We start from the raw sequence: 24,776 nt of genomic DNA, 5'->3' as shown, positions 1-24,776 counted from the left end.
AAAGAAAAAAAAAAGCCCATAGTATAATGACAACTGGACTTCTCTGGGGATAAGTTCAAGATTTTAGCTGGCCTATATGGATACTGTCTCAGAAAACCTGAAGTTTGTCCTATATATATTTTTCCAGTACTAGCCTTGGAATACAAAATTAGTACAAATCAAACTAAGGGAGCATAACAGTAAATTAACTTATATTTCCATAAAAGTATTATAAGAACATCTACATACAAAAATTTTTTTTCTAGTTTAAAATGGAATATCATGGGCTGGGGACTTAGCTCAATTGGTAGAGTGCTTGCCACGTATGCACAAGGCCCTGGGTTCAATCCCCAGCACCATCAAAAAAAAAAAAAAAAAAAAAATTGAGTGGGCTGGTGTTGTGGCTCAGTGGTAGACCGTTCACCTAGCATGTGTGAGACCCTGGGTTCGATCCTCAGCAGCATGCATAAATAAATAAATTAATTAATTAAATAAAGTTAAAAAAATTGAATATCATGTCTTACATGTCATGTCACATTTGAGAAGCTATTATGAGATAAGTACTCATTTGCAAAATATTGAAACTTTAGCTAGGATCTGAGAATTTACAGCAAAATGGACAGTAAGAGAGAGTAAATATCTAGAGTTCTATACATAAACTCTTTGCATTGTTAGTATTTTTTTTAAATTTTTACTAGTTATTGATGGAACTTTATTTATTTGTTTGTTTATATGTGGTGCTGAGAATCGAACCCAGTGCCTCATACATGCTAGGCAAGCATTCTACCACTGAGCCGCAGTCTCAGCCTGGCATTGTTAGTTTTTATTTATTTTAATTTTTGTTTATTTGTTTGTTTGTTTGTTTATTTATTTTGTGGTGTTGGGGATTGAACCCAGGGCCTTGTGCATGCACGGCAAGCACTCTCCCAACTGAACTGTATTCCCAGCCCTGCATTGTTAGTTTGGACATAGATAATGGAAGCAAAATGGGAAACACACTTAGGGAGCTTTTGTAGTACTCTAGTCAAAGGTAATGTTGAACTATGGCAGTGTAGATAGGACGAAAGAGACCAGGAATATCACAGGGAAATACAGTCACCTGGACTTAGTGACTGGATTCACACTGAGAGAGGATAAGCTTAGATGATCTTTCCAGGATGGGCCTGGCAAATAACTCTAAGGAGAGCTCCCCAGGCCAATTTAAAGGTTCCCTTTCCAGGTCCTTTCCAGTCAAAAAAGGGATGGTTCTATCCTCTAAATAATCCTTCCTTTCAGTTTAAAATTCTTTTGCCTACTTAACATGTTCTTTCATTTAATAACAAAATTTAAAAACCAAAATGTATCTCTTTTTTTTTTGAGAAGTTTTTAATATTTATTTTTTAGTTTTCGACAGACACAACATCTTTGCATGTGGTGCTGAGGATCGAACCTGGGCCGCACGCATGCCAGGCGAGCGCACTACCGCTTGAGCCACATCCCCAGCCTCAAAATGTATCTCTTAAATAGAAAAAACAACAGAAGATACACTCAAGGTGAGTCACCAAATTTTAAAGGAGTAGAGACTATACTCTCTCTGTTCAGAAATCTAAGAAATTTACAGCTTAGAAAGGAATTTTATAGATTTGTGTGCATGAACATTATCATTATACAGAAGAGAACAAGGAAGTACAGGAGGGCTCAGTCTCACCAAGTGACCTAGGATTAGAAGTGTATCTTGAACTTAGGTTTTACAATTCCTGATTCAGTTTTCTTACTCTCTCCTTGTTTTTGTTTTGGTACTGCAGATTGAACTTTGGTACACTTTACAATTGAGCTACATCCCAGCCCTTTTCATTTTTTGAAACAGGGTCTTTCTAAATTGCCTAAACTAATCTTGAATCTGGTAATCCTTCTGCCTTGGCCTCCAGAGTAGCTGGGATTACAGGCAAGTGCCTAGCTTCTTAATTCTCTTAAACTCACATTATATATTTGTGTCCTTTTATATATAAATATGACATATATAATTTTATATATAATAATTAAAAAATAAATTGTACAAAAACTACTCCTAAATTTTACATATATTTCAAATGATGGTGATTCTATACTTTCTCACAAGACAAGAAATACTAACTTTATATTATATAATCACACCAAGGGAAACAAATAAGGCCACTGAAGAGAGGAATAAAAGGACTCATAATCTTGAAATTATGACTGATCCTTATACATATGCTACTAGGTATCAGTTCTTAAACACATCGCAAGATCAGATTAGAGAGGCAGTCAATCTGCCCTTGAATGATGGTTACAAAATAAATCCATTTATATACATATTTCACTGTACACAATGTCTGTTAATCCTTAGGTCTATTAAGAAAATGCTTTTGTATCTCTTGTAAAAATAATCATTTTTAAAAATTTTTTTGGTTTGGGGGGACATTGGGGATTGAACCCAGTTCAATTTTTATTGACACAGGTCTCACTAAATTGCTCAGATTGGTTTCAAACTTGTGATCTTCTTGCCTCATCCTCCTGAGAGGCTAGGATTACAGGGTATGTTCCACTGTGTTTGGCAAAAATTATCTTAAGTCTACTAAGAACACAAATGGATGTGAACAGCCAAATTACCAGTCACATTAAAAAGTTATGAGGGCTGGGGTTGTGGCTCGGTGGTACAGTGCTTGCCTGGCATGTGAGGCACTGGGTTCAATTCTCAGCACTACATATAAATAAGTGAATAAAATAAAAGTCCATCAACAACTAAAAATATATATAAAAATATATATTTTTTAAAAAGTTATGAAATCACCTTATTGAATAAGTAAAAACATACAAAGAAAAAAACAGGTTATGACAATACCTCTAATCAGCCAAAGAGGTACAAGATAACAAAAGAGAAGACATTCCACTTTGTTCACTAGAACTTATGCAAAGACTTTTGCCTTGGGTAAAGAAGTAGTATACTGTTTAAAATTCTTTTGCCTACTTAACATGTAAGGAGTCCCAGTCTAGGGCATACCAGCACTCTCCAGTTCTGCATGTTTCTGATCAAAATAGCCAGAGGCTGCCTTTTCCCGAGGATACCCTGTGACTCAGACACAAAAATCCATAGTTTTAAACCTTAACTGCCAAACTATATATCAAGTTAGAAAAACTGAGTTAATTTTGTTACCAAATATATATATATATACATATATATACACACAATTAGAACCAGATAGCTTATATATTATTCACTTACAGAATGAGATAAAAAAGATCCTATAAAGATCTTACGAGCATATAAATTCACAGGTGAGAGATCAAAGCCACGGTGATGGCAGAAAGAAATTATTAAGGCTTGTATTGGTAGAAAAGGATAATTTATAAAGGAATTAGATTATAGATAATGTAGCTAGTACGAAAACATACACAAAGAATATCAATTTCAGCATGCTTACTATAGTAAAAGACTGGGTACAGCCATAAGGAAGAAGTTAAATAAATTATGACACACCTAAGTGATGGAACACTGTGGAGACATATCACATGCACGGAATACCACACAGCTGGATCAACATATACTGTTGTAAAAAAGCTCTGAAAATATTAAGAGAAGAAAAGCAATATGCAAGACAGTGTACACGGTATGTGATAGGGTTTATTTTCTTTAAAGAATAGTAAAAATAATAACTTAAAAAATACCTGGTGGTATCTTCTTAACAGTTCCTCTTTTGGTTCTTGTACTTCTTTTTCCAGCTGCTCTTTTGTCCTTTTCAAAGAATCCCTGTTCATCTCTGGGGCCTTCACACAGAGTGTATTCTGAGTTCTCACATGCAGGCACCTCACAACTGGACATGAAGTTTTCATTATTATTGAGACTGTCCTGCTCAAACACTTCAGTTTTTCCCATTGCACTGTCACTGCTGGTCAGAAGCTCAGGCCCATCCCCATCAAGTTGATTTTCATTTTCATCAGACACAGAAGATAAGCATGTTACTCTGCTTTCCACTCTGTCACCAGGATGACACCCATCTTGTGGTTCCAACTGCAGATTATATGTAGGAGTATTGCTGTCATCCATTAGCGCATCCTTTGTTGAACCGTTTAAAGTTTCATTAAAGTCCTTCCATGTCTACAAAGACAAAGAAAAAGAAACTATTTCATTTTCTATCCTCTGGTGATTCAAGATGATCTTTGATTTTCCTCTTCTCCCGAGCCATTTCACTGTGAATTAAGAGAAAAAAATTACTCAATTCATTTCATTTCTCCACTTGCAAGCCCATCCCAATCTCACCTAGTTCTTGCTTCAAAACAATTGGTTCTCAACCCTGGCTGCTCCTTACAATTACCTAAATTTATCCCAGACACTAAATCAGAGTCTCTAAGGACTGCACACACACTGATATATCTTTTTAAGTTGTCTAAGTGATCCTAATGTGTACCAGGTTTGGACTGCTGACACAGTGAAAAAAATTCCTGGCTAAATAGGTCATCTGCTAAAATCAGTCACTCATGTTATCCCTGGACACTTACTAGACAAGTGAAGGCTAGTTGTATAAGTCCTTCTTTGGTTAAACAGTAGCAATTTTTGCAAAAGTAAGCATTTAAAGATACAGTATTTATTATAAAAAATAGAAAAGGGGAAAATTCATGTAGTATATATTTACATTATAGTCTCATTTATCAAGAGGTATTCTAACCTGAACTTGCAGTTCAAATTACAGGGTCTTACTTGTATCTCCAAAAGACCCCACAGGTTACCTGCCAGGGGGGCCTGCCAATGGAAGTAGAAAGCAGCTTTTGGAACCCCAAACAGAAACAATCACCTCTTCCTAAGTTTCCTACACACATCAGAAACGGTGTCAGGCACTTTACATACCTTATTTCCAGTCTTCAAAACAAGCCTATATAGTAGATAGCCATACTATATTTTAGATAAAGAATCTGAGGCTTGGAGTGGTAAAATGAGTTAAGACCATATTCCTGGAATGAAGTGGAAATGGATCTAAAAACCAGGTCTTTCTGATGTTGGAACCTTTGCAGTTCAGCATAATGGGCAACAGCAAAGGCAGACCTATGTTCAAATTCTGACTTTGTCCTTAAACAAGCTTAGGCAAGTTACCTGGCATCTGCAAGCCTCAATTCCCTTGTTTGTAGAAGTGAAGAAGTGTAATACCTTCCTCAAGGTCATTTTTTACATAGGTAAAGCACTTAGTGGAATGCTTGATCCACAGTAAATGCTCAGTAAATTACTGCTTCCCAATAAATCTCACATGTTGGCATTAAGCACTGCTGAGTTTACTCAAAAGGGTCCTGGCCTTCTGCAGATTCAGAAATATCTTTTCCAAAAACCCAGAAATGATCAGGTTTTTAATAAATGATCAGGTTTTAATAATTTGAGAAAGTTAAAGTATTGATTTATCATGGGGATATTTCCTTTCATTCCTGGAATGTATAAATGCCTGTTCTAAATATCCTGTTTCAGATGACTAAGATATTTAGGAATTAGTGATTAAAATTTGTAAGTTGAGTATAAAAACTACAGATCATGTTTACAGCTTTGTTGAATGTCATATACCAGGTCCTGAGTTAAACTATTCAGATCAACAGTTTATTTAACTCTCACAATTACCCTAGAAGATAGGTAATTCTAGTCCCATTATAGTGATAAAAAAAAGACTTATATCTTGTCAAATTATTCATAGAATAAGTTTAGAAATGGAATTTGGAGTAGTTATTATCCTGAGGCCACATTCTTAATCTTTATATTATAGGGATAAAAAGGAGCAAATAGTGAAAGAATATTTCACTTCAGCTGTGCTTTACCCTATAGCAGAAACTTTTCTATTGACCAAGAAGTTCAAGTCATTCTTCCCCAGAAAGTGCTGGATCCGCACATTAGACCATTTGCAATGCACCTCACCTTCTTCTGTTGAGAAATTCTTGGTAGTGGTTGGGGGAAGGGAGTATATACTATGTAAATGAAGTGGCTATTCCCAGTAAAGTAGGTATTCCTTTCCATGGGCTTCAAGATATTTTGCCTCTGACTCTTTTATGATAACATAATTAGTTTAACTCTCAAAAGGAAATTTTATAAACTACTCTCTAACATTGATTTTCATATTCTCTCCAAGGTATGTACATGCTGTAATTCTTTCTTTCTTTCTTTTTTTTTTTTTTTTTGCAGGACACCTATCAGTGCATCAAGACCTGGTTCAGTAGTCTTACCCAATTTATCTTCTCTGATTTCCTATCCCAATGACCCATACAGTTCCCCTCTGAAAAGGGGAAATTCAGATTGTACATAAATTTCCATCAACATCCCTGTTCCTAGTCTGAGAGGAGAAGGGACCTATTGCACAGTATTTGGCTTCTATGGTTATTCTGATCACATTTACACATTTCATTAGAGTATCTTAATTAACAATAGATAAAAAAATTTTAAGAGAAGGTCTTAACCAGGCTGATTTCAAACTCCTTGGCTCAAGTGATCCTCTTGCTTGGCCTCCCTGAGCAGTTGGAACTATAGAAACATACCACTGCTAGGCTAGGATAGTAGCTCAGTGATAGAGCGCTTGGCTAACATGTGTGAGGCACTGGTTCGATTCTCAGCACCGCATATCAATCAATCAATCAATAAGTAAATAAAATAAAGTTCCAGCAATAACTTACTTTCTCCACCCTCTTTCTTTCTTTCTTTCTTTTTTTTTTTGGGGGGGGGGGTACTGGAGATTGAACCATCTTGCATGTGCCAGGCAAGCACTCTTACCATTGAGTTAGACTCCCAGACCCTTTTTTGTATTTTTAGACAGGGTATTGCTAAATTGCCCATGTTGGCCTCAAACTTGTGATCCTCCTGTCTTAGCCTTCTGAGTTACTTGGATTATACGAATGCATCATGGTACCTGGCTAAGATAAACTTATTGGAATTTCTAATCGGTAGTGTTCTACTGCTTTAGGAAATAGTTATAAATAAAATGTTATATTTGTCTCTTCCTCCTCATTCTTCTGTCCCTGTGCTACACCAACAGTATTTTGATAGGCTGATCTTCTAGTACCCATGCATCACTAAATTAAAATACTTGGGTAAAGCTAGATGCAGTGGCACATGCCTGTAATCCCAGTGGCTTGGGAGGCTGAGACAGGAAGATCACAAGTTCAAAGCCAGCCTCAGCAATATAATGAGGCCTTAAGCAACTTAGTGAGACCCTGTCTCTAAATAAAATACAAAGAAGGGTTGGGGATGTGGCTCATTGGTTAAGTACCTTTGAATTCAATCCCCAGTACCACAAAAATAAATAAATAAATAAATAATACTTGGGCAAGAGAAAAATTATAAGGAGAAAGGGCCCCTGTTTAGTAACAGTATTTCAAAATATATGTTAACACTGCATGGGACCTGAGGGTTCTCAGTACAGTAGAGGTTGTATTCAAACTTATTTGCTCTATCTAAACAATATGGCTATTCTGCAAGAGTCCCTGTATCTAAACCAATTCCTACAAAAGAAACAGTGACACACTGTAACCACTGCTACAGCAGTGACTCTAACATATTTTGCCTTTTATTTTATTTTTTTTTATTTATTTATTTTTAATTTTTTATTGTTGGCTGTTCAAAACATTACATAGTTCTTGATATATCATATTTCACAATTTGATTCAAGTGGGTTATGAGCTCCCATTTTTACCCCATATACAGATTGCAGAATCACATCAGTTACACATCCATATTTTGCCTTTTAAAAGCATGATAGTAAGTACTTCCCAAGTTTCCACACTCTTGTGGCAAAATAGCATTCCAAATATGTACACTGTATAAAAGCCATTTGACATGCTGGCTGTCTTCAGAATTCAAAGCAAACATATTCCAGTGAGGCTATAAAAAACAACTTTGAGAAAGATATATTAAATAAATAACTAAATTAACAGACCAAGAAAAAGAAATTTACAATTTGTTAAAAGCATAATCTCAGGGTTAGGGATGTGGCTTAGTGGTAGAGTGCTTGCCTAGCATTTAAGACCTTGGGTTCCATCCACAGGACCCATAAAAAAACAAAACAAATAAGCGAAAAACAAGAAGCATAATCTGAATCCCAAATAGGATTTAGCTTTATTTTATAATAAATGTGTGGTAAGATTAAACATCAGGTTTTACTAAAACTTTAATAATTAACATCCAAGAAGAGTTAAATGTATACTATTATTTATTTTATTGAAATGTTTTAAGGAGACTGTGAGTGCCATTTTTCCTGTAATCCATATAATCATTCCAAAATACTACTTTTTTTTTTTTTTTTTTTTTTTTTTTTTTACTCTTAGCCAAGATCCTTCTTAAGAATTAAAATTGGGGTTAGGGGCTGTGCATGGTGGTGTATGCCTATAATTTTAGCAACTTGGAAAGCTGAGGCAGAATTGCCAAGTTTGAGGCCAGCCTTGGCAACTCAGTGAGAGCCTGTCTCAAAATAGAAAGCTGGGGATATAACTTGGTGGTAAAGTCTTGAGGATTCAAGTTCCAGTAGCCTCACCCCAGACTGCGGGTAGGATATAGCTCAATGGCAGACTGATTACCTAACATACATGAGACCTTGGGTTCAATTCCCAACAGTGCAAACAAAGAAATAAGAGCAAATTTCAAATTTAAATGTGGTTATTTAAACTCAAATAAAAATTTAGAGGAATACAAGGACCAAAATGATAATGTCAAATTTATCTTCTCCTAGTTAATTCAGAATTGAGGAAGAAAGTCATTATACCCTTAAGTTGTTCTATTTATTATGGCCATTACATACTACTTTACATTTATTTTACCATCTTAGACACTAGATACCTTTTAATAGCACTCATATCTTATTGCTAAATCCATAGTTTTCTTTGATTAATGCTATCTTTGTTTAGTACACTGTACCTATAGGCAATATTCATTAGAGCAGCAATCAAAAGTACACACAGGCTGGGTGCAATGGTGTGCACTCACAGTGCTAGCTACTCAGGAGGCTGACACAGTATAAAGAGATTCAAGGCCAAACTCAGGAACTTAGAGGAAGGAAGGAAAGAAAAATAGTGGAAGGAAGAAAAAAAGAGGCCAGGTCAACCTCAACGACACAGTGAGAGGAGGGAATGAAAGAAAGGAAAGGGGAAAGAAGAAGAAAAGGAATAATTCTCAAAAATTTTGTGACTCAGAATTCATTTTTCATTGAAATCCTATAAACGCAAAATATACACATATATGTAACTAAAGCAAAGGTTCCCTAAACCTTAACAGATGTGGAACACTCTGATACGTTCTCTATTCTATCCAATAGTATTTGTGTATTTTTAAAATGCTGATCAAAGATCTACTAGATTGATTTCATATCCCAGTAATGGGTGTTGACTATAGTAGTACTTTCCAGGAATTAACAGTGTCTCAACCTGAGGACCACCAACTGGGGACCAGACAAAGCTGTGGTTATCTCCACATCATTTCCTGAAAACAATGCTGAACCTATGAAACTCAGATATAAACTTCATTCAAAGTGCAGTCCTCATAATTTCAATACAAGTTCAAAGCCAGCCTCAGCAATATAATGAGGCCTTAAGCAACCTAGTGAGACCCTGTCTCTAAATAAAATACAAAGAAGGGTTGAGGATGTGGCTCAATGTTTATCATGCTTTTCACTTTAAAATCTAGCTAAAAGACTATCCTTGATTCAGGATTCCTTAGCTGACTACTTCCACTGTCAATTATATTCTCTGCCTATTTTATCCAATATGGCAAACCATTAACCATATGTAGCTATGGAGGAACTGGAACATAAACTCATACTGAGGGGCTGGGGATGTAACTCAGTGTTAGAGCACTTGCTTTGTATGTGCGAAGCCCTAGTTCAATCCCCAGTACAGCCAAAAATAAATAGATAGATAAATAAATAAATAGCTCACACTGAAGAACAGAATTGTTAATTTTATAATTTTAATTAATTAAAAATTTTAAAAGAGTATCAATTCAGTAATCAAAAAACTTAAACATGTTTGGAACTCCAGCATCCAAACCTATTTCACCTATATGCTTTATGAAACCAAAATACAGATCAAAGCTAGGTAAAGTGGTGGGCACCTGTAGTCCCAGCTACATGGGAGATTGCGCCAGGAGGATCCCTTGAGCCCAGGAGTTCAACACCAGCCTGGACAACACAGTGAAACACTGTCTCAAAAGCAAATAAATAGACCAAGGATTTCCAATGAAAACTGTGTCCAAATTGAGATGTGCTATATTTATAAAATACACACCACAGCTCAATGAATTACTATGAATAAGAATAATTTTAAAAAACAATAATTTTAAATGATTAAATGTTAAAATAATATTTTTAAAATAATGGTTTGAACAAAATATTATTAAAATTAATTTCAATGGGCTGGGTGTCTAGCTCAGTGGTAGAGTATGTTCTTAGAATATGAAAGGCTCTAGGTTTGATCCCTATCCCCCACCCCACACACAATTAAATTTTATTTCTAAAAATGTTTTTTTAGTATGGTTACTAGAAAAAAAATTACACATATAACCCACATTACATTTCTATTGGTCAATGCTAGTATGACATGCCTTGCCATTGTTACAGTAGTCAAAGTCACAGCTCCTGGTTAATCACCCCATGACAGATTCTTGCTAATACAAGTTATGCTATAGGCATTTCCTGGCTTCAGACATTATAATTACTGTAATTCAATGATGCAAATACTTATTGGAGGAAACAGATACTGTATGCCTTTAAAATTGACTTATATGTATTTATTTCCTGTTTTCAGAATGTAAAACTCAAGGTTAATCTGTCTCTTTTTTTGTTACTTCCTTGTATTCAAAACATTACTGACACTTCATAAAAGTGGAATGGCAATTATAACTGGTAAGACAGTCTTCCAGGAACGCTTCTAAATACTTGTTTCTTCTATATAATTGTACATTACAAAAGTGTCACGAACCATCCATGGGCTGTGAGTGAACTATGTGGCGCATAGAAGCCTAATGAGGGGATAAGTCTGGCACTGGGACCTCCCATGGCACTCCCACAGGGATTGATCGCCTGATGCAGGTGAACTTCCCCCTCAAGCTCTGCCAGAGATCCCACACAGCACCTGAGATGGATGTGACCTGCCAAGATGTCAAGCAACCTGCTGACTACAAGATACCACGAAGCAAGACTCCGCCCTTAAAACTTATCCCTGCTTTTGATATCCCCGGTTATAAATAAAGCAAGTGGGGGGCTCCATTTTGCCATAGTATAGAAGCTTGATCCCTATGATCCGCTAACCCATCCTGCCCTTGCTTTCTGAAAATATTTTCTGTGTCCTGTAGATTTTTGTCATTCTATTTTTCTTAGCTTTTATTTCTCAGCCAGTCCATTCCACACAGGGAACCCCATTTTCATTGCCTGTGCAGGACATGGGCGAGACAAAAGTACATCAGGGATAGGAGGTATGCAGCTAAGTGACACAGCATTTACCTACTCTAAGAAGGGAAAAAGAAAGAAAAAGGCGGGGGGGAAAGGATAGAAAAGAAAGACTAGAGATTGTTTTAATATTTCTTTAGGAAGAATAAAAAACCCATTGTCATAAAAGAACCCTTTTCTTTGCTTCCTTTCTTACTCCACTCCTCTCCTCTTCCTTCTTTCCTTGTTGAAGGATTAAACCCAGAAAACAACTTTTTCTTGTAAGCCAGAATACATCTGTATTCCAATCCACTCAGGAGGCTGAGACAGGAGGATTGCAAGTTGGAGGCCAGCCTCAGCAACTTGGTGAGACCCTGTCTCAAAATAAACATTAACTAGAGCTGGGAATGTAGCTCAGTGGCAATATACCCCTGGAATATTTTTTGTTGTTGTTGAAACACAGTATTGCTAAACTGCCCATGCTGGTCTTGAACTCAGCCTCCGGAGTAGCTGGAATTTTACCAGCAAGCATCACCTTGTCCAGCAAGAATTAGTTCTTAATATAGGAAAAAAAAAGGTCATAGAAAATTCATGTGATAATGTAAATGAGAAGAATAAAAATAAGATAAAGTATTATACACATTATATAAATTAATATAAAAATATAGGAGAAAAAAACAGAAAAAAGAAATGGGAAAGCAATGATTTTAAAAGAGGAAACATTAAATATGGATTTTAATTTATGCAGAGAAAACACTTCTTAAAATATAAAGAAATTAACTGAAACTATGTGACTCATATGCCTAAAACAACCTTGGACTGATAAACGGAATGAAAGGTCGCAAAATTTGTTTCATTCTCCTTAGCCTCCCTTTCATCAGAAAGCTCTGATCAACACAGCTTACAAATACATGGGGCCTCTGAGTTCATAAACCATTACAAAAATGGACAAGATATCTCAAAAGCCTCATTGTGGGAACAGATGAACAGTGCAAAGATACAGGACCCTCCTGCTCTATATACAGAGACATATACAGTTTATGTAAAGAAACAAATAGAAGCAAATCTCTAAAACAGTATGTTTTCAAAGATGCCTTCAGGCATTCAGAAATATGCAATTATGGCAATACTTTCTACTATATATTTTTTAAACTAACAAACATCATTAACTGGAAATTTTGCCTACATCAAGGGACTGAATTTATGTTTCAAGATGTTTCTGGAAATTACAATTTCTAGTTTCCATTTGTAGCCAAAAGGATGCACAATTCATACCATATGAACTTACCACAGCCATACAAACATTTTCTTTAGTTACTTTCACAGTTAAAAACACACACATAGAAGGAATCCATCAGTTTAGGGGAAGAAGTCATCTCCCCAGGCCACACACGTTGTGCTTATTTGGATTTAAATGCCTTTTGTTGTAAAACATACTGCAATCATATTTTAAGCCACAAGCAACAACATCCAAGTCTTGGAAATATTTCTCCAGACAAAAACTACCCTTTTAAAAACAAAAATCATGTTTACTGCTGAATTTCTATCATATATCCTCATGGAAACTATTTTTTGTTTTGTTTTGTTTTGACACAGGGTCTATGTTACCCAGGTTGGCCTTGAACTCCTAAGCTCAAATGATTCTCCTACTTCAGCCTCCGAAGTAGCTGAGACAACAGTCACACACCACTGCACCTGATTTTATTTTTTGAAGAGCTGGGGATCAAACCCAGGGTCTTGTACATGATAAGCATGTGCTCCAACACTATGCTGTTATCTCCAGTCCCATCTTTCTAATTTTTAAACTTCAATCATTTTGTTATATGACTAGTGATATAAAGCAATCTACCTATAATCATTAAATATACACAAAATTATATATTTTGTTTTAAAATGTTAATTCCTGAAAATATAATGGCAAACCCAAATAATTTCTTAGAAACTTCCTTTAAGAGGCCTAACAAGTGTTTGCTTTGGCAGCACATATACTAGAAATGGCCCCTGCACAGGATGACGTGCAAATTTGTGACGCATTCCATATTTTTATCGAAAAATCAAATATAAAATTTATCAGGGGATGAAGGCTCAGCGATCCAAATCAAAGTAATGCACAATCTTTTCAATAAAATAATACCAGAAAATTTCCCAAACCTTAAGAATGGAATGGAAAATCAAATACAGAAGGCTTACAGAACCCCAAATATACAAAGTTACAACAGACTCACACCAAGGCACATTATTATGAAATATACAGAATAATGACAGAATTTTAAAGGCTGCTAGAGAAAAATGACAGGTCACATTTAGAGGGAAACCAATCTGGATCTCAGCTGATTTCTCATACCAGACTCTCAAAGCTTGGACATCTTGGAATAATATATACCAAAAAAAGAAAGTGTATACAAGCCAAGAATACTATACCCAGCAAAATTGAGCTTCTGAATTGATGAAGAAATATAAACATTCCATGATAAAAGAATTCATAACTAGAAAGCCTGCACTATAAAACATACTCGATAAAATATTTCATAAAGAAGAAATGAAAAATAAGTGAAAACCAGCAAAGGAAGAAACTACACTAGAAGAATAGTCAATCAAAGGAGCAATTAATTCAAATTAGAAACCAGAAATTAACTGACAGGGAATAAGAATCATTTCTCAATAATAGCACTGAACGCAAATGACCTAAATTCATCAATCAAAAGTCACAGATTGGCAGACTGGATTAAAAAACAAGACCCAACAACATACTATCTCCAAGAGACTTGCCTCATAGGCAAAGACATCCAGAGACTGAAGGTAAAAAGATGGGGAAAAAAGTGTCACTCACATGGATCATGTAAACAAGTAGGGGTTTCTATCCTCTTATCAGATAAAGTGGACTTCAAGCCAAAGATAATCAGAAGGGACAAAGGAGGTCATTTATATTGCTTAAGGGAATTATATATCAATAAGACATAACATTTGTAAATATTTATGCCACAAACAGTAGCATTTATGCACATCAAACAAAGCTTTCTCAATTTCTAGAATGAAAAGGACCATAACACGATAATACTGGGTGACTTTAATGTGCTTCTCTCATCGGTGGATAGATCCTATAAACCAAAACTAAATAAAGAACCTATAGGGGCTCAGTGGTAGAGTGCTTGCCTAGCACGTGTGAGGCCCTGGCTTCAATTCTCAGCACCATATAAAAATAAATAAGTAAAATAAAGGTAGTGTGTGCAGCCACAACTAAAAAAATAATATTAAAAAAGGAAGCTAGGGGCTGGGATTGTGGCTCATCGGTAGAGCACTCGCCTAGCATGGGCGGGACCCGGGTTCGATCCTCAGCACCACATAAAAATAAAGGCATTGTGTTGTGTCCTAATAAATAAATAAACATTTTTAAAAATACAATTAATAATTTAGACTTTACAGACATATACAGAATATTTCATCCATCAGTGACTGTGTATACTTCTCAGAAACACATGGATTCTTCTCTGAAATAGACCAAATCTTAGGCCACAAAGCAACTTTGAGCAAATACAAAACAATAGAGATAATACCTTGCATTCTATCAGATCATAATGGAATGAAATTAGAAATTAATGATAAAATAAAAACTAGAAGCTACTCTAACACCTGGAAACTAAATAATATGCTATTGAATGACCAATGAATAGCAGAAGAAATCAGGGACAAAATAAGAAACACTTAGAGGTACATGAGAATAGCTTATTTTAAATATTTTTTTAATATTTATTTTTTAGTTGTAGTTGGACACGATACCTTTATTTATTTTTTTTTATGTGGTGCTAAGGATTGAGCCTAGGGCCTCGAACATGGTAGGCAAGAGCTCAACCACTGAGCCACAACCCCAGCCCCAAGAATAGCTCATTTTAAAGGGATACAAATAGGGGCTGGGGATATATCTCAAAAAAAAGTTAACCCAAAAAACCTCCAACAAATAATGTAATCAATAAGTGGGCAAAGGAACTGAACAGGCACTTCACAGAAAAAGAAATAGAAATGGTCAACAAATATATGAAAAGATGTTCAACATTTCTAGGAATTAGATAAATGCAAATTAAAACTACACTGAGATTCCACTTCACTTCAGTCAGAATGGCAATTATCAAGAATACAAGTAACAAGAAATGCTGGCAAGGATGTGGGGCAAAATTTACACTCATACTTTGGTGGTAGGACTGCAAATTGGTACAACCACTCTGGAAAGCAGTATGGAGATTCCTCAGAAAACATGGAATAGAACCACCATTTGACCCAATTATCCCAATCCTCAGCATATATCCAAAGGTATAAAATCTGCATACCACAGTGACATAGCCACATCCATGATTATAGCAGCTTAATTCACAATATCTAAGCTATGGAATAAATCTAGGTGCTCGTCAACAGATAAATGGATAAAGAAATTGTGGTATGTACACACAATGAAATAGTACTCACCATAAAAAAGAATTATTTAGCTGGTAAATGGATGGAACTGGAGACTATCATTCTAAGTGAAATAAGCCAAGACCACTCTGCTAGTATGTAGCAAAGTCAGGATTCACACTCAGTGTCCCCAGACCCTTAACCACTATAACCATTTTTATAGTAATTTTAAAAACTCTACTCTCAGATGTATGTATTGTAAACAGCAAACTGCTACGTTTAAGGATAATTTCCAGTATCTTGACATATTTTTCAGATATACAGAATTTAGAAAAATAGGTTAAGAGGCAAAATAAAACCTACCATTATTTCCTGTGTTCCTTAAATATGATGGAGTAATTTCTTCAAGTTTATATGTTAAGTTATATAACACATCTGTTAGAAATCATCATTGGGTATTTGACATTTACCTCAGTACATATAGAAAAATTTCTATGAGACAGGTTATAGGTATTTAGTGAATCAACATTACATCTAAAGAGGAGGAAATAAAAAGCAAGAGTTTCCAAACTTGGATAGTATGCTTATAAAGAGCAAAGCTCATGCACTGTTATGTATTTCTGTCCCTAGATGATATGCACATATACTTCACTAAAATGTGTATACATTCATTTTAAATATGCAAAAATAAACATTAAGAAAGGATGAAAAGGGCTGGGGATGTGGCTCAAGCGGTAGCGCACTCGCCTGGCATGCATGCGGCTCGGGTTCGATCCTCAGCACCACATACAAACAAAGATGTTGTGTCCACTGAAAACTAAAAAATAAATATTAAAAATTCTCTCTCTCTCTCTTAAAAAAAAAAGAAAAAGAAAGAAAGGATGCAAAAGTTCTACCTCTGGAGGGCAGATCAGCTTGGTTCAAATACATTCCTCTGCTGCTAACAACTAAAAAATATGGCAGAAAGCATCACAACAAAGGCCAGAAAGGCTGAGCAGAGCTTTCCGCAGACTCATAAGGCTGGCAAAAGCCCCCAGAATTCAGGGCCTGCTAAGAAGATGGGGGTGGGAGTAGACTTTCAGGTGGGAACCTAAAAGAGCTACTCTCCAAAAGAAAAGATAAGCCAAAGCAGACCAGCGCTCACAGAGAATAAAGACCGACAGAATAATTTCATCTTTGAGTTAAGGTGATCTGCCAGAAAGAGTAAATACTCTTGGGAAAGAGTTAGGGTAGACGAAATAAGGAGAGGTAGAAAGAAGACAAAAAGAGAAAGAAAGAGGGATTGTAGCTTTAAATCTAAAAGCTCTGTGAACCACCTCACCTTCACTCCCCAAGCCTGTTTTTCTCCAGCAATGAATTTTTAAAAGGTCCAATAAATCTTAGAGTACTTAAGTCCAGTTAATTACTGCCTATATACTTTGTTAGTTTATAGAATGTATTTTTTAGACTGATTAAAAGAAGCCTAGAGAGAGAGAGGGTGTTAGAGACCCAGGATGTGAGTACAGTTCCTGTACTACTACAGATGATATCAAACTCAGAACCAGACAACTGTGGTCTAGTCTGTGTTCCCTGATTGAAAGAACTGAGCTCATTAAGCTTATGCCACCCCAAATACCTCTCATGTTCGCCATTTACAAAGTTTCTTTTAGTAGAAGCCGCCTGAAACCCCAAAAGAAGTGCGGTTTACTCTGGAGCACCTGCTTTCCCTCTTCCTTTAAGTGTGTATCCTGATTTATTGCTTGCTTTCCTAAATAAATCTCTGCTTGTGCTCCCCCCACTTTTTGTACTGGGGACTGAACCCAGGGGTGCTTTATCACTGAGCTATATCCCCAGTCTTTTTTATCTTTTTATTTTGAGTCAGGGTCTTGGTTGCTGAGGGTCTCATTAAATCACTGAGACTGACTTTGAACTTGCCATCCTCCTATCTCAGCTTCCAGAGCCTCTGGGATTTAGGCCTGCACCACACCCTGGATTTGCACCTATTTTGATGTGTCTTGATATTCCTTTCTGCCACATAAATTGATAAGCTGCCAGGGATGAGGTGAGGTCCCCTTTTCCCTTCTCAGGACCAACGGACAGAGATCCTATCTGGTGATAGGAAGAAAAAAATCCAAAAAGGCTCAAACTACTGCCACAAGTTTTAATATATAATATCCTGTATATATATTCCATACCAAGAGATCAAGTTGTGATAATCAAAGAAACAACTCATAAGAGATGCATATATTGGAGAGGGGTAGGGGTAGATAGTATGTTGGGAGGAAGCCTTGGGAAGTATATAGAAGGTATAAAAAAGTCAGTATGATAATATAGGGATATAGCTAGGGATATAGCTCAGTTGGTAGAGTGCTTCCCTTGCATGCACAAGGCCCTGGGTTCAATCCCCAGAACCACACACATACAAAAAAAAAAAATCAGTGTGGGAAATTATAACAATTAGGGCTAATGCCCACCTTCTCCTGAAATAATAAATCTGAAGTTTGCATCCTATTTGGTTATATATACTGTCTTCAAATTAATCTCACAAAGAAAATAAACAACAGCATAGCATCTTTTCTTCTAACCTTTTACATGAGTACAAAGTATCAATAGAAATAAATGGAATTTTCCAGAGTAATGGAAAGCGATTTCTTCAACCTATCACACCAATTTTCATTTATGTTTTCTTTATTTTGCATAGTTCTGTCATTCTTCTTCCTACTTCTTTATGTGGACAACTTAAAAGAAGCCTAGAGAGAGACTGTCAGAGACCCAGGATGTGAGTGCAGTTTCTAAAACCCTTGCTTCCGGTTTATTCACTAAAAAGGATGGGGTGAGGTTGCTAAATTAGAGTTCAGTGTCAGAGCACACACATATTATTAGCATGCACACAGCTCAAGGTCCTGGATTGCTTTGATCCCCAGCAACACACACACACACACACACACACACACACACACACACCAAAAACCCAGAAATTTTCCTAAAGTGCCTCATTTTAACCTCACAATGCTATTCACCACTCTTTAGTGGTTCTGCATCATTTAGAGATATTTATTTTCCTAAAATGTAATCTTTTATGTTGATGTCAACTTCAAATTTCATCTTATTTCTATCACAGATAGGAAACAAAATTCTTAAACCTATATAAAAAGGCCAACATACTGACTTAGAGAATAAGAAAACAAGAGCTCTGATGTTATCTTATCTGTTGGTATCTAAGAGACCTCCTAACTTTAACATTTGATTCTAATTTAGGTCACAAGTTCTCTGTCATTTGTCTTTTACTGCTTCAAGTCTAAAACAAATATCACTTTCTAGTTTGCTGGGTATGTGAATTACAATTACTTGTTATGTACTTTAAAAGTATTGCTACAGGCAGAATTCACACATTTTCTTTTGCCTCTCTTTTGTCTAAAAAACAATAATACAATGTTGTTTTTTTGAATGAGTACTTGAAGTGCCTGCCCCAAATCCAAGAGAACACTGGTTTTGAACTGGTTACACAATATAGGTGCTAATTCTTTGTTTTACCTTGTGTTCTTTGAAAGAAAGCACATATCTGGCAAGCATTAAAGGTTTAACAAAGGAGGATACAAATGAAACAAAGCAAATATATCTCTGTGTGAAGACCAAAGTTTGACCTCAGAAGTTTAGTGCTTTAACTGAGCTAACCAGATGTCAATGTAATCAACTGACTACAACCAACAAGCTATGTTTATTAAATATAATGGGGTAAAGAGAGAGAAATTGAAAAAGGGGGGGGGGGATGAGACACAAGCTACCCTTAAGAGTTCTTACTGGGAAAAAAAAAACGAAGAGTTCATACTCCACTATAAAGTTGGATAATAAAAAGAGTTTATACTTCTATTTGGAAATAAACTGTAAGATATCTACAAACTATTCCCTCATCTTCCTTCTCCTCAAACATCTTGGCAACAAAGAATGTGATAAAGAACAGCTAAATTATTTGAGAGCCAAAGGAAGATTACTTGTGCTTGTGGAGAGAGGAATATGTGAATATTTAAGAATATCCAATTCTATTATAGAAAATAAGACCAAAATGGGGAAGCAAGATGAAAATAAGTACCAAATCAAACATCTTATATAGTTAGATTTAGAAAAAGTAAATAGAACATATGCATACTAAATATAGAAGGGAAGCAATTAAAAAAATCAAGACCAACAAATATCCATGATACCACAGAAGAGACATCAAATATTCATGAAGGCATTGATACTCATGAGTTGTTAAATCAGTCACCATTGGTGACGTCCATTTCTAGACCTGTATGACCTTTGTCCCAGAAACAGATGAAATTCATAGCTGCTCACCATGCTCACAGGCAGGGAACAGTACCAGCAGGTGTACCTGGCCCTGTATTTTCTGAAAAAACACATGAGTTATTGGCTCCAAGCACCTTCAGTCTGTTTAGCTGTTTGGTTCACCTCAACTCTGGCCTACAACATTGGTAAAGAATGGTGATATAGCAGAGAGGATACAATATATGAATATTGTGTCACCCAGCTGCTCTAAGGTGATATGTTCCTTCCATTCTACTTTTACCCCCACCTCATTCACCTTTTACCCCCACATGGAGAGGCAATTTTAAGAGAAGAAAGAAACATGAACAAAAGCAAAAGGTAAGCAAACAGGGTGTGAACAGCACTAAACAGATGTACTTTGGAATGAGTGCTGAAGGGAAGTAGTAAGTGACGAGAATAAATTATATGTGGCTAGATCATGACAAAGGAATTTCACACTACCTGCTGTGAAACACCAACTTTTTTTTTTCTTCTTAGAAAATCATGAACCAGTTACTTGGAGAGGGGATACAAACAGTCCCAATATTTAAAATTCTTGCATTAATAGAAAATTTATTCTGTCAAGACACTGTGAAATTTTCTAAACAGTCAACTTCTCTCTCTCTCTATGGAATGATCTCAATGCACACAGATAACAAACAGTTGGTGAACTGTCACTGGACCAAGGACAAGAATTTGAGTGGCACCAATTTACTTTCTGTGATTGGGATCAAAAAGCCAGTAAAAGGGGCTGGGGTTATAGCTCTGTGGTAGAGCACTTCCTTAGCATGTGTGAGGCACTGGGTTAGATTCTCAGCACCACTTATAAATAAAATAAAAATAAAATTCTATCAACAACTAAAAAAAAAAATTTAAAAAAGAAGCCATTAAAAGCTGGGCATGGAGGGCTGGGGTTGTAGCTCAGCGGCAGAGTGCTTGCTTTGCATGTATGAGGCACTGGGTTCAATCCTCAGCACCACATAAAAATAAACAAATAAAATAAAGGTATGCTGTCCATCTACAACTATGAAAATTTTTTTTTTTAAAAAAAGCTGGGCATGGTGGGGGGGTACACACCTATAATGTGTGTACTTGGGAGGATGAGGCAGGAGGATTGCAAGTTCAAGGCTAGCGTGAGCAAGGTAGCAAGCCCCTGTCTCAAAAATAAAAATAAACGATTGCAGATGTAGCTCAGTGGTAGAACACCTGCCTAACCTAGCATGCGCAAGGCCCTGGGTTCCAACCTCTGTGTGTGAGAGAGTGGGGAGCAACAGAAGCAGAAGCTGCAGTTGCCATTGAAGGCTTCCAAATATAGGTGACAGAGTATCAGAAATGTACTGCATGCAGACAAATCTGATGGTAACATATACAATTGATTACAGCAAGAGAAACTGGGCTAGAGTGATGAGATGTAAGAAATGAAACCCTGATCATCTAAGATGAGAGTGATGGGAACATAAATGAGAAAATGTGAAAGTGGAATTTACAGTTTGGTCTACTGAGTAGATGTGGAAGGCAAGAGACCATCAGGAATTCAGGATACCTTTCAGACTTTGATCTGAGGTGGGAGACAGCAGTAGAAGAAAAGAGAAAATAAACAAAGAGGAACCAATCTATTTACCAAGTACCTTCTTGTCAGTCACAGCTGTCTATTAGCTATCTAACCCAGCACCTCCAGATACCTTTCTCTCCTCAAGTGTGCAGTAATAGGTGGTAGAAGATAAACTATTATGGCAAAAATAGAGGAAAGACAGTGGAAGAAGCTGTTTTAACTTCACTTTTTTATTTGTGTAAAGGGTACATAAATTAATAACTCTTAGTTACATATCCAAATGTATGTTATTATTATTTTCATCTTATAAAAATGAGAAGTATATGTAAGATATTAATAATTCCATATTTGACTGATATATTAGTAAATATCTCATCATTTGTCTATAAATCAACATTCCATGAATGAAATGTAATCAACATTTTGTCTGTATATTATTTCTTTTTCTCATAGAATCCAGTTTAGACATAAATAAAAATAAGATTAAAGTATTAGTGGGCTACTGTTCAGGGGAATCAGTTAAAAAAGTAATGTTCATTCAAACTCATAAAGAGTATATCATCTATTTATTTATATAATTTTTTGTGAAAGCTTATAAGAAATATGAAACTGTAAAATTCAATGTACTCTTGCACACATAGTTTGCAATCAAAATGGTCTACATTTAAGCAACCATTAACTTTACAAAGAACCATTAACTTTTCTGAAAGATTGGGATTAGTTGGGGTACACTATGAGATACTGATGATTTATCCAATGTGATATTACCATATCCACATATGGGGCTGGGTGGGAAAGAAAAATATACAAGTAAAAGGGAGAAATAGCACAGAAATGGTACATGAGGACAGAAGGTCACTCGAGCAGGCATCAGTATGAGTGGATATTTTGATGAACTAATTTTTTTATGTGCTTTAAGAAACCTTCAGAAAAGTTCTTAAAATTGAATCCATATAAACTATGCCTAATCTTCAAAAAACAATAATTCAATTAGCAACACTAATGAATGAATAGGGACTAAAAAGATAGCTCCTTTTCACATGGAATTCATGAACTATTTGAAAACCTACAATGCACAAAGTATTACAGAAATCTATAGACTCCATTAACAATGAAAATATGTCTGAAATTTTGCTTCAGGCCTTTGTGATCTGAGTAGACCAACTTAACTGTTCTCTCTAGTCATTAACCTAAGGTATGTTAAACTACATATTGGTAAATGGCAAAATAATACCTCACCATTGTGATAAAATTATTAGGGATTATTTTAAAAGTGTACTCAGTGAATTCCAATACTTTCAAGCACTCACATAATTTATGATTGAATGTACTTTAAATGTCACATCAGCTTTAATATTTCTACGTCAAGAGTAAAATCTACATATAAGCCTTGAAAAGTTCAGAGGTTATTTTATTTTTTAAAAAGAAAAAACATCAATAAAACTAAGCACTTGGTAATGTTATATTTTAATTTAAAAAGTTTTAGAAATATATTTTCAAGAATCTAAGTTTTCATCATTCCTAGGTGTTAGAAATTCCATTTCAAAACTAGAAACTAACAGTAGGGATAGGATAAAGCAACATAAAGGGGAGTCATTCCTTCCTCAGTTTGAATACAGATTTCTTTGCTTGCCAGCTGTTTAATCTATGTGCCTCGGTTCATTTGTTTTAAGAATGAAATGAGATAAGGTATAGGAAGTTGCAAAGGCCATCCAGAAAGATAAGAATGTCCTCATAAATATTCCTGAGATGCCAAGACACTCGAAACCCTATGCTTATATTTAAAAGTCAGCTATTTGATCAGAGATATTTCTTGCCATGTATTCTAAATAGAAATATAGTTTTATTTACTCAGGACTATGATACTCATATCTGAGTATTTATGTTTCATCAATTCTGAAAAACAATCAGCAAGTATCTCCTTAATTAGTCTCTCCCCCATTTTGTTACTCTCTCCTTCTGTAACTCCTGTTAGCTTTCCTTACTCTATGGGAACTGAATCAGGGACTCAACTTCCCAAATATCTTCCATTTAAGTACTGCTTCTTTCAGCCGTGTGTAAAATTGGCTACCTACTTTGTCCATTTACTTCATTCCTGTGACTATCTTTTATTTTCAAGTCATATCTAGTATTATTTTTAAAGTTAGTTTTTTAATTGTATTGTTTCCATTTCAAAAATTTAATATTTTAAAGTCAGAGTAAACTCACTTTTTAAAGTTTTTTGAAGTCTAAATATGTTGTTTGTCATTTCCACCAATCTTTTTTTATTACTAGCTTTTTGTTTGTTTGTTTGTTTAAATTACTTGTTCTTCTACAGTGAGGGGCTTTATCTGTGGGGATCTTGCATAAGCTGACCTAAGAATTACTCTTTCACAAGTGCTTTTGCTTAGGACCAAAGGTGTGTTACCAGCCAGGACCACTTTTTATAATATATATGAGCCTCAAACCTTAGGTTTAACAGATCATGGTTACAAATTATCAGGGAAGCCTCTCTTCAAAAGAATATCCAGGATGAGAGAGAAAAACTTTTCCCTTTTCTACTGGGAATATTTGATACCCTACCCTAAATCCATCACTTTTGAAAACAGATCTTCAAGGGTCCTAGCATTAGACTTTTAGTTCCAATATTCTATGGGGTTCCCTGGCTCAGATTCAAGGCCTCCTTTTCTATTCCCATGTGGCTCCAACCATTCGAGTTGTGTACGGTGGTACACACCTGCAATTCCAGTGACCTGGAGGCTGAGGCAGGATGACTGCAAGTTCAAGGCCAGCCTCAGGAATTTAGTGAGATCCTGTCTCAAAATAAAAATCAAAGATCACAGGACATGTATCTCAGTTACAAAAATGTCCCTCCATTCAATCCTCAGTCCAAAAAAATAATAGAAAAAAAATTCAAACCCTTTGGATACATGCACCAACCTATTCTCTTAAAATAGCTCTTGATAACATCTAACTTTTATTGAACATTGCCATCAATGCCAAGTACTGTGCTAAAACTTTACATATTTCATTTAATTCTCACAGAAACCCTGTGATTTCCTCCCAATTCTATAGACCCAGAAACAGAGATAAATAACTTGCTCAAGTTTATTTAGCAAGTAAGATGCAGAAGATTTGAACCCTATCTGTTTGAATTTAGAAAGTACCCTGTTAGTCACCATATGCTGCCACTTCTCAAAAGGTATTCCTAGTACCCAGGTGGT

At 35.7% G+C, this 24,776-nt stretch overlaps 1 protein-coding gene across 2 annotated transcripts in view; it reads right to left on the bottom strand.

Moving 5' to 3' along the window:
* Cnst (consortin, connexin sorting protein) overlaps positions 1–24,776 on the bottom strand; it is a 96,328-nt gene that overhangs the window by 54,248 nt on the left and 17,304 nt on the right. The window contains exon 2 of one of the 2 annotated variants that reach the window (XM_046432533.2): positions 3,646–4,075. In XM_046432533.2, the coding sequence (XP_046288489.1) occupies positions 3,646–4,024 (379 nt within the window). In that variant the 5' untranslated portion in view covers positions 4,025–4,075. Of the gene's footprint in view, positions 1–3,645; positions 4,168–24,776 lie in introns of both variants that reach the window. The other variant, XM_046432534.2, reaches the window with a different exon arrangement.

Source organism: Marmota monax, unplaced genomic scaffold (assembly GCF_021218885.2).
Source record: "Marmota monax isolate L192 unplaced genomic scaffold, Marmota_monax_Labrador192_F-V1.1 WCK01_AAM20220418_F8-fsc00090, whole genome shotgun sequence".
NCBI lineage: Eukaryota > Metazoa > Chordata > Mammalia > Rodentia > Sciuridae > Marmota > Marmota monax.
This window is presented reverse-complemented; position numbering and strand designations above follow the sequence as displayed.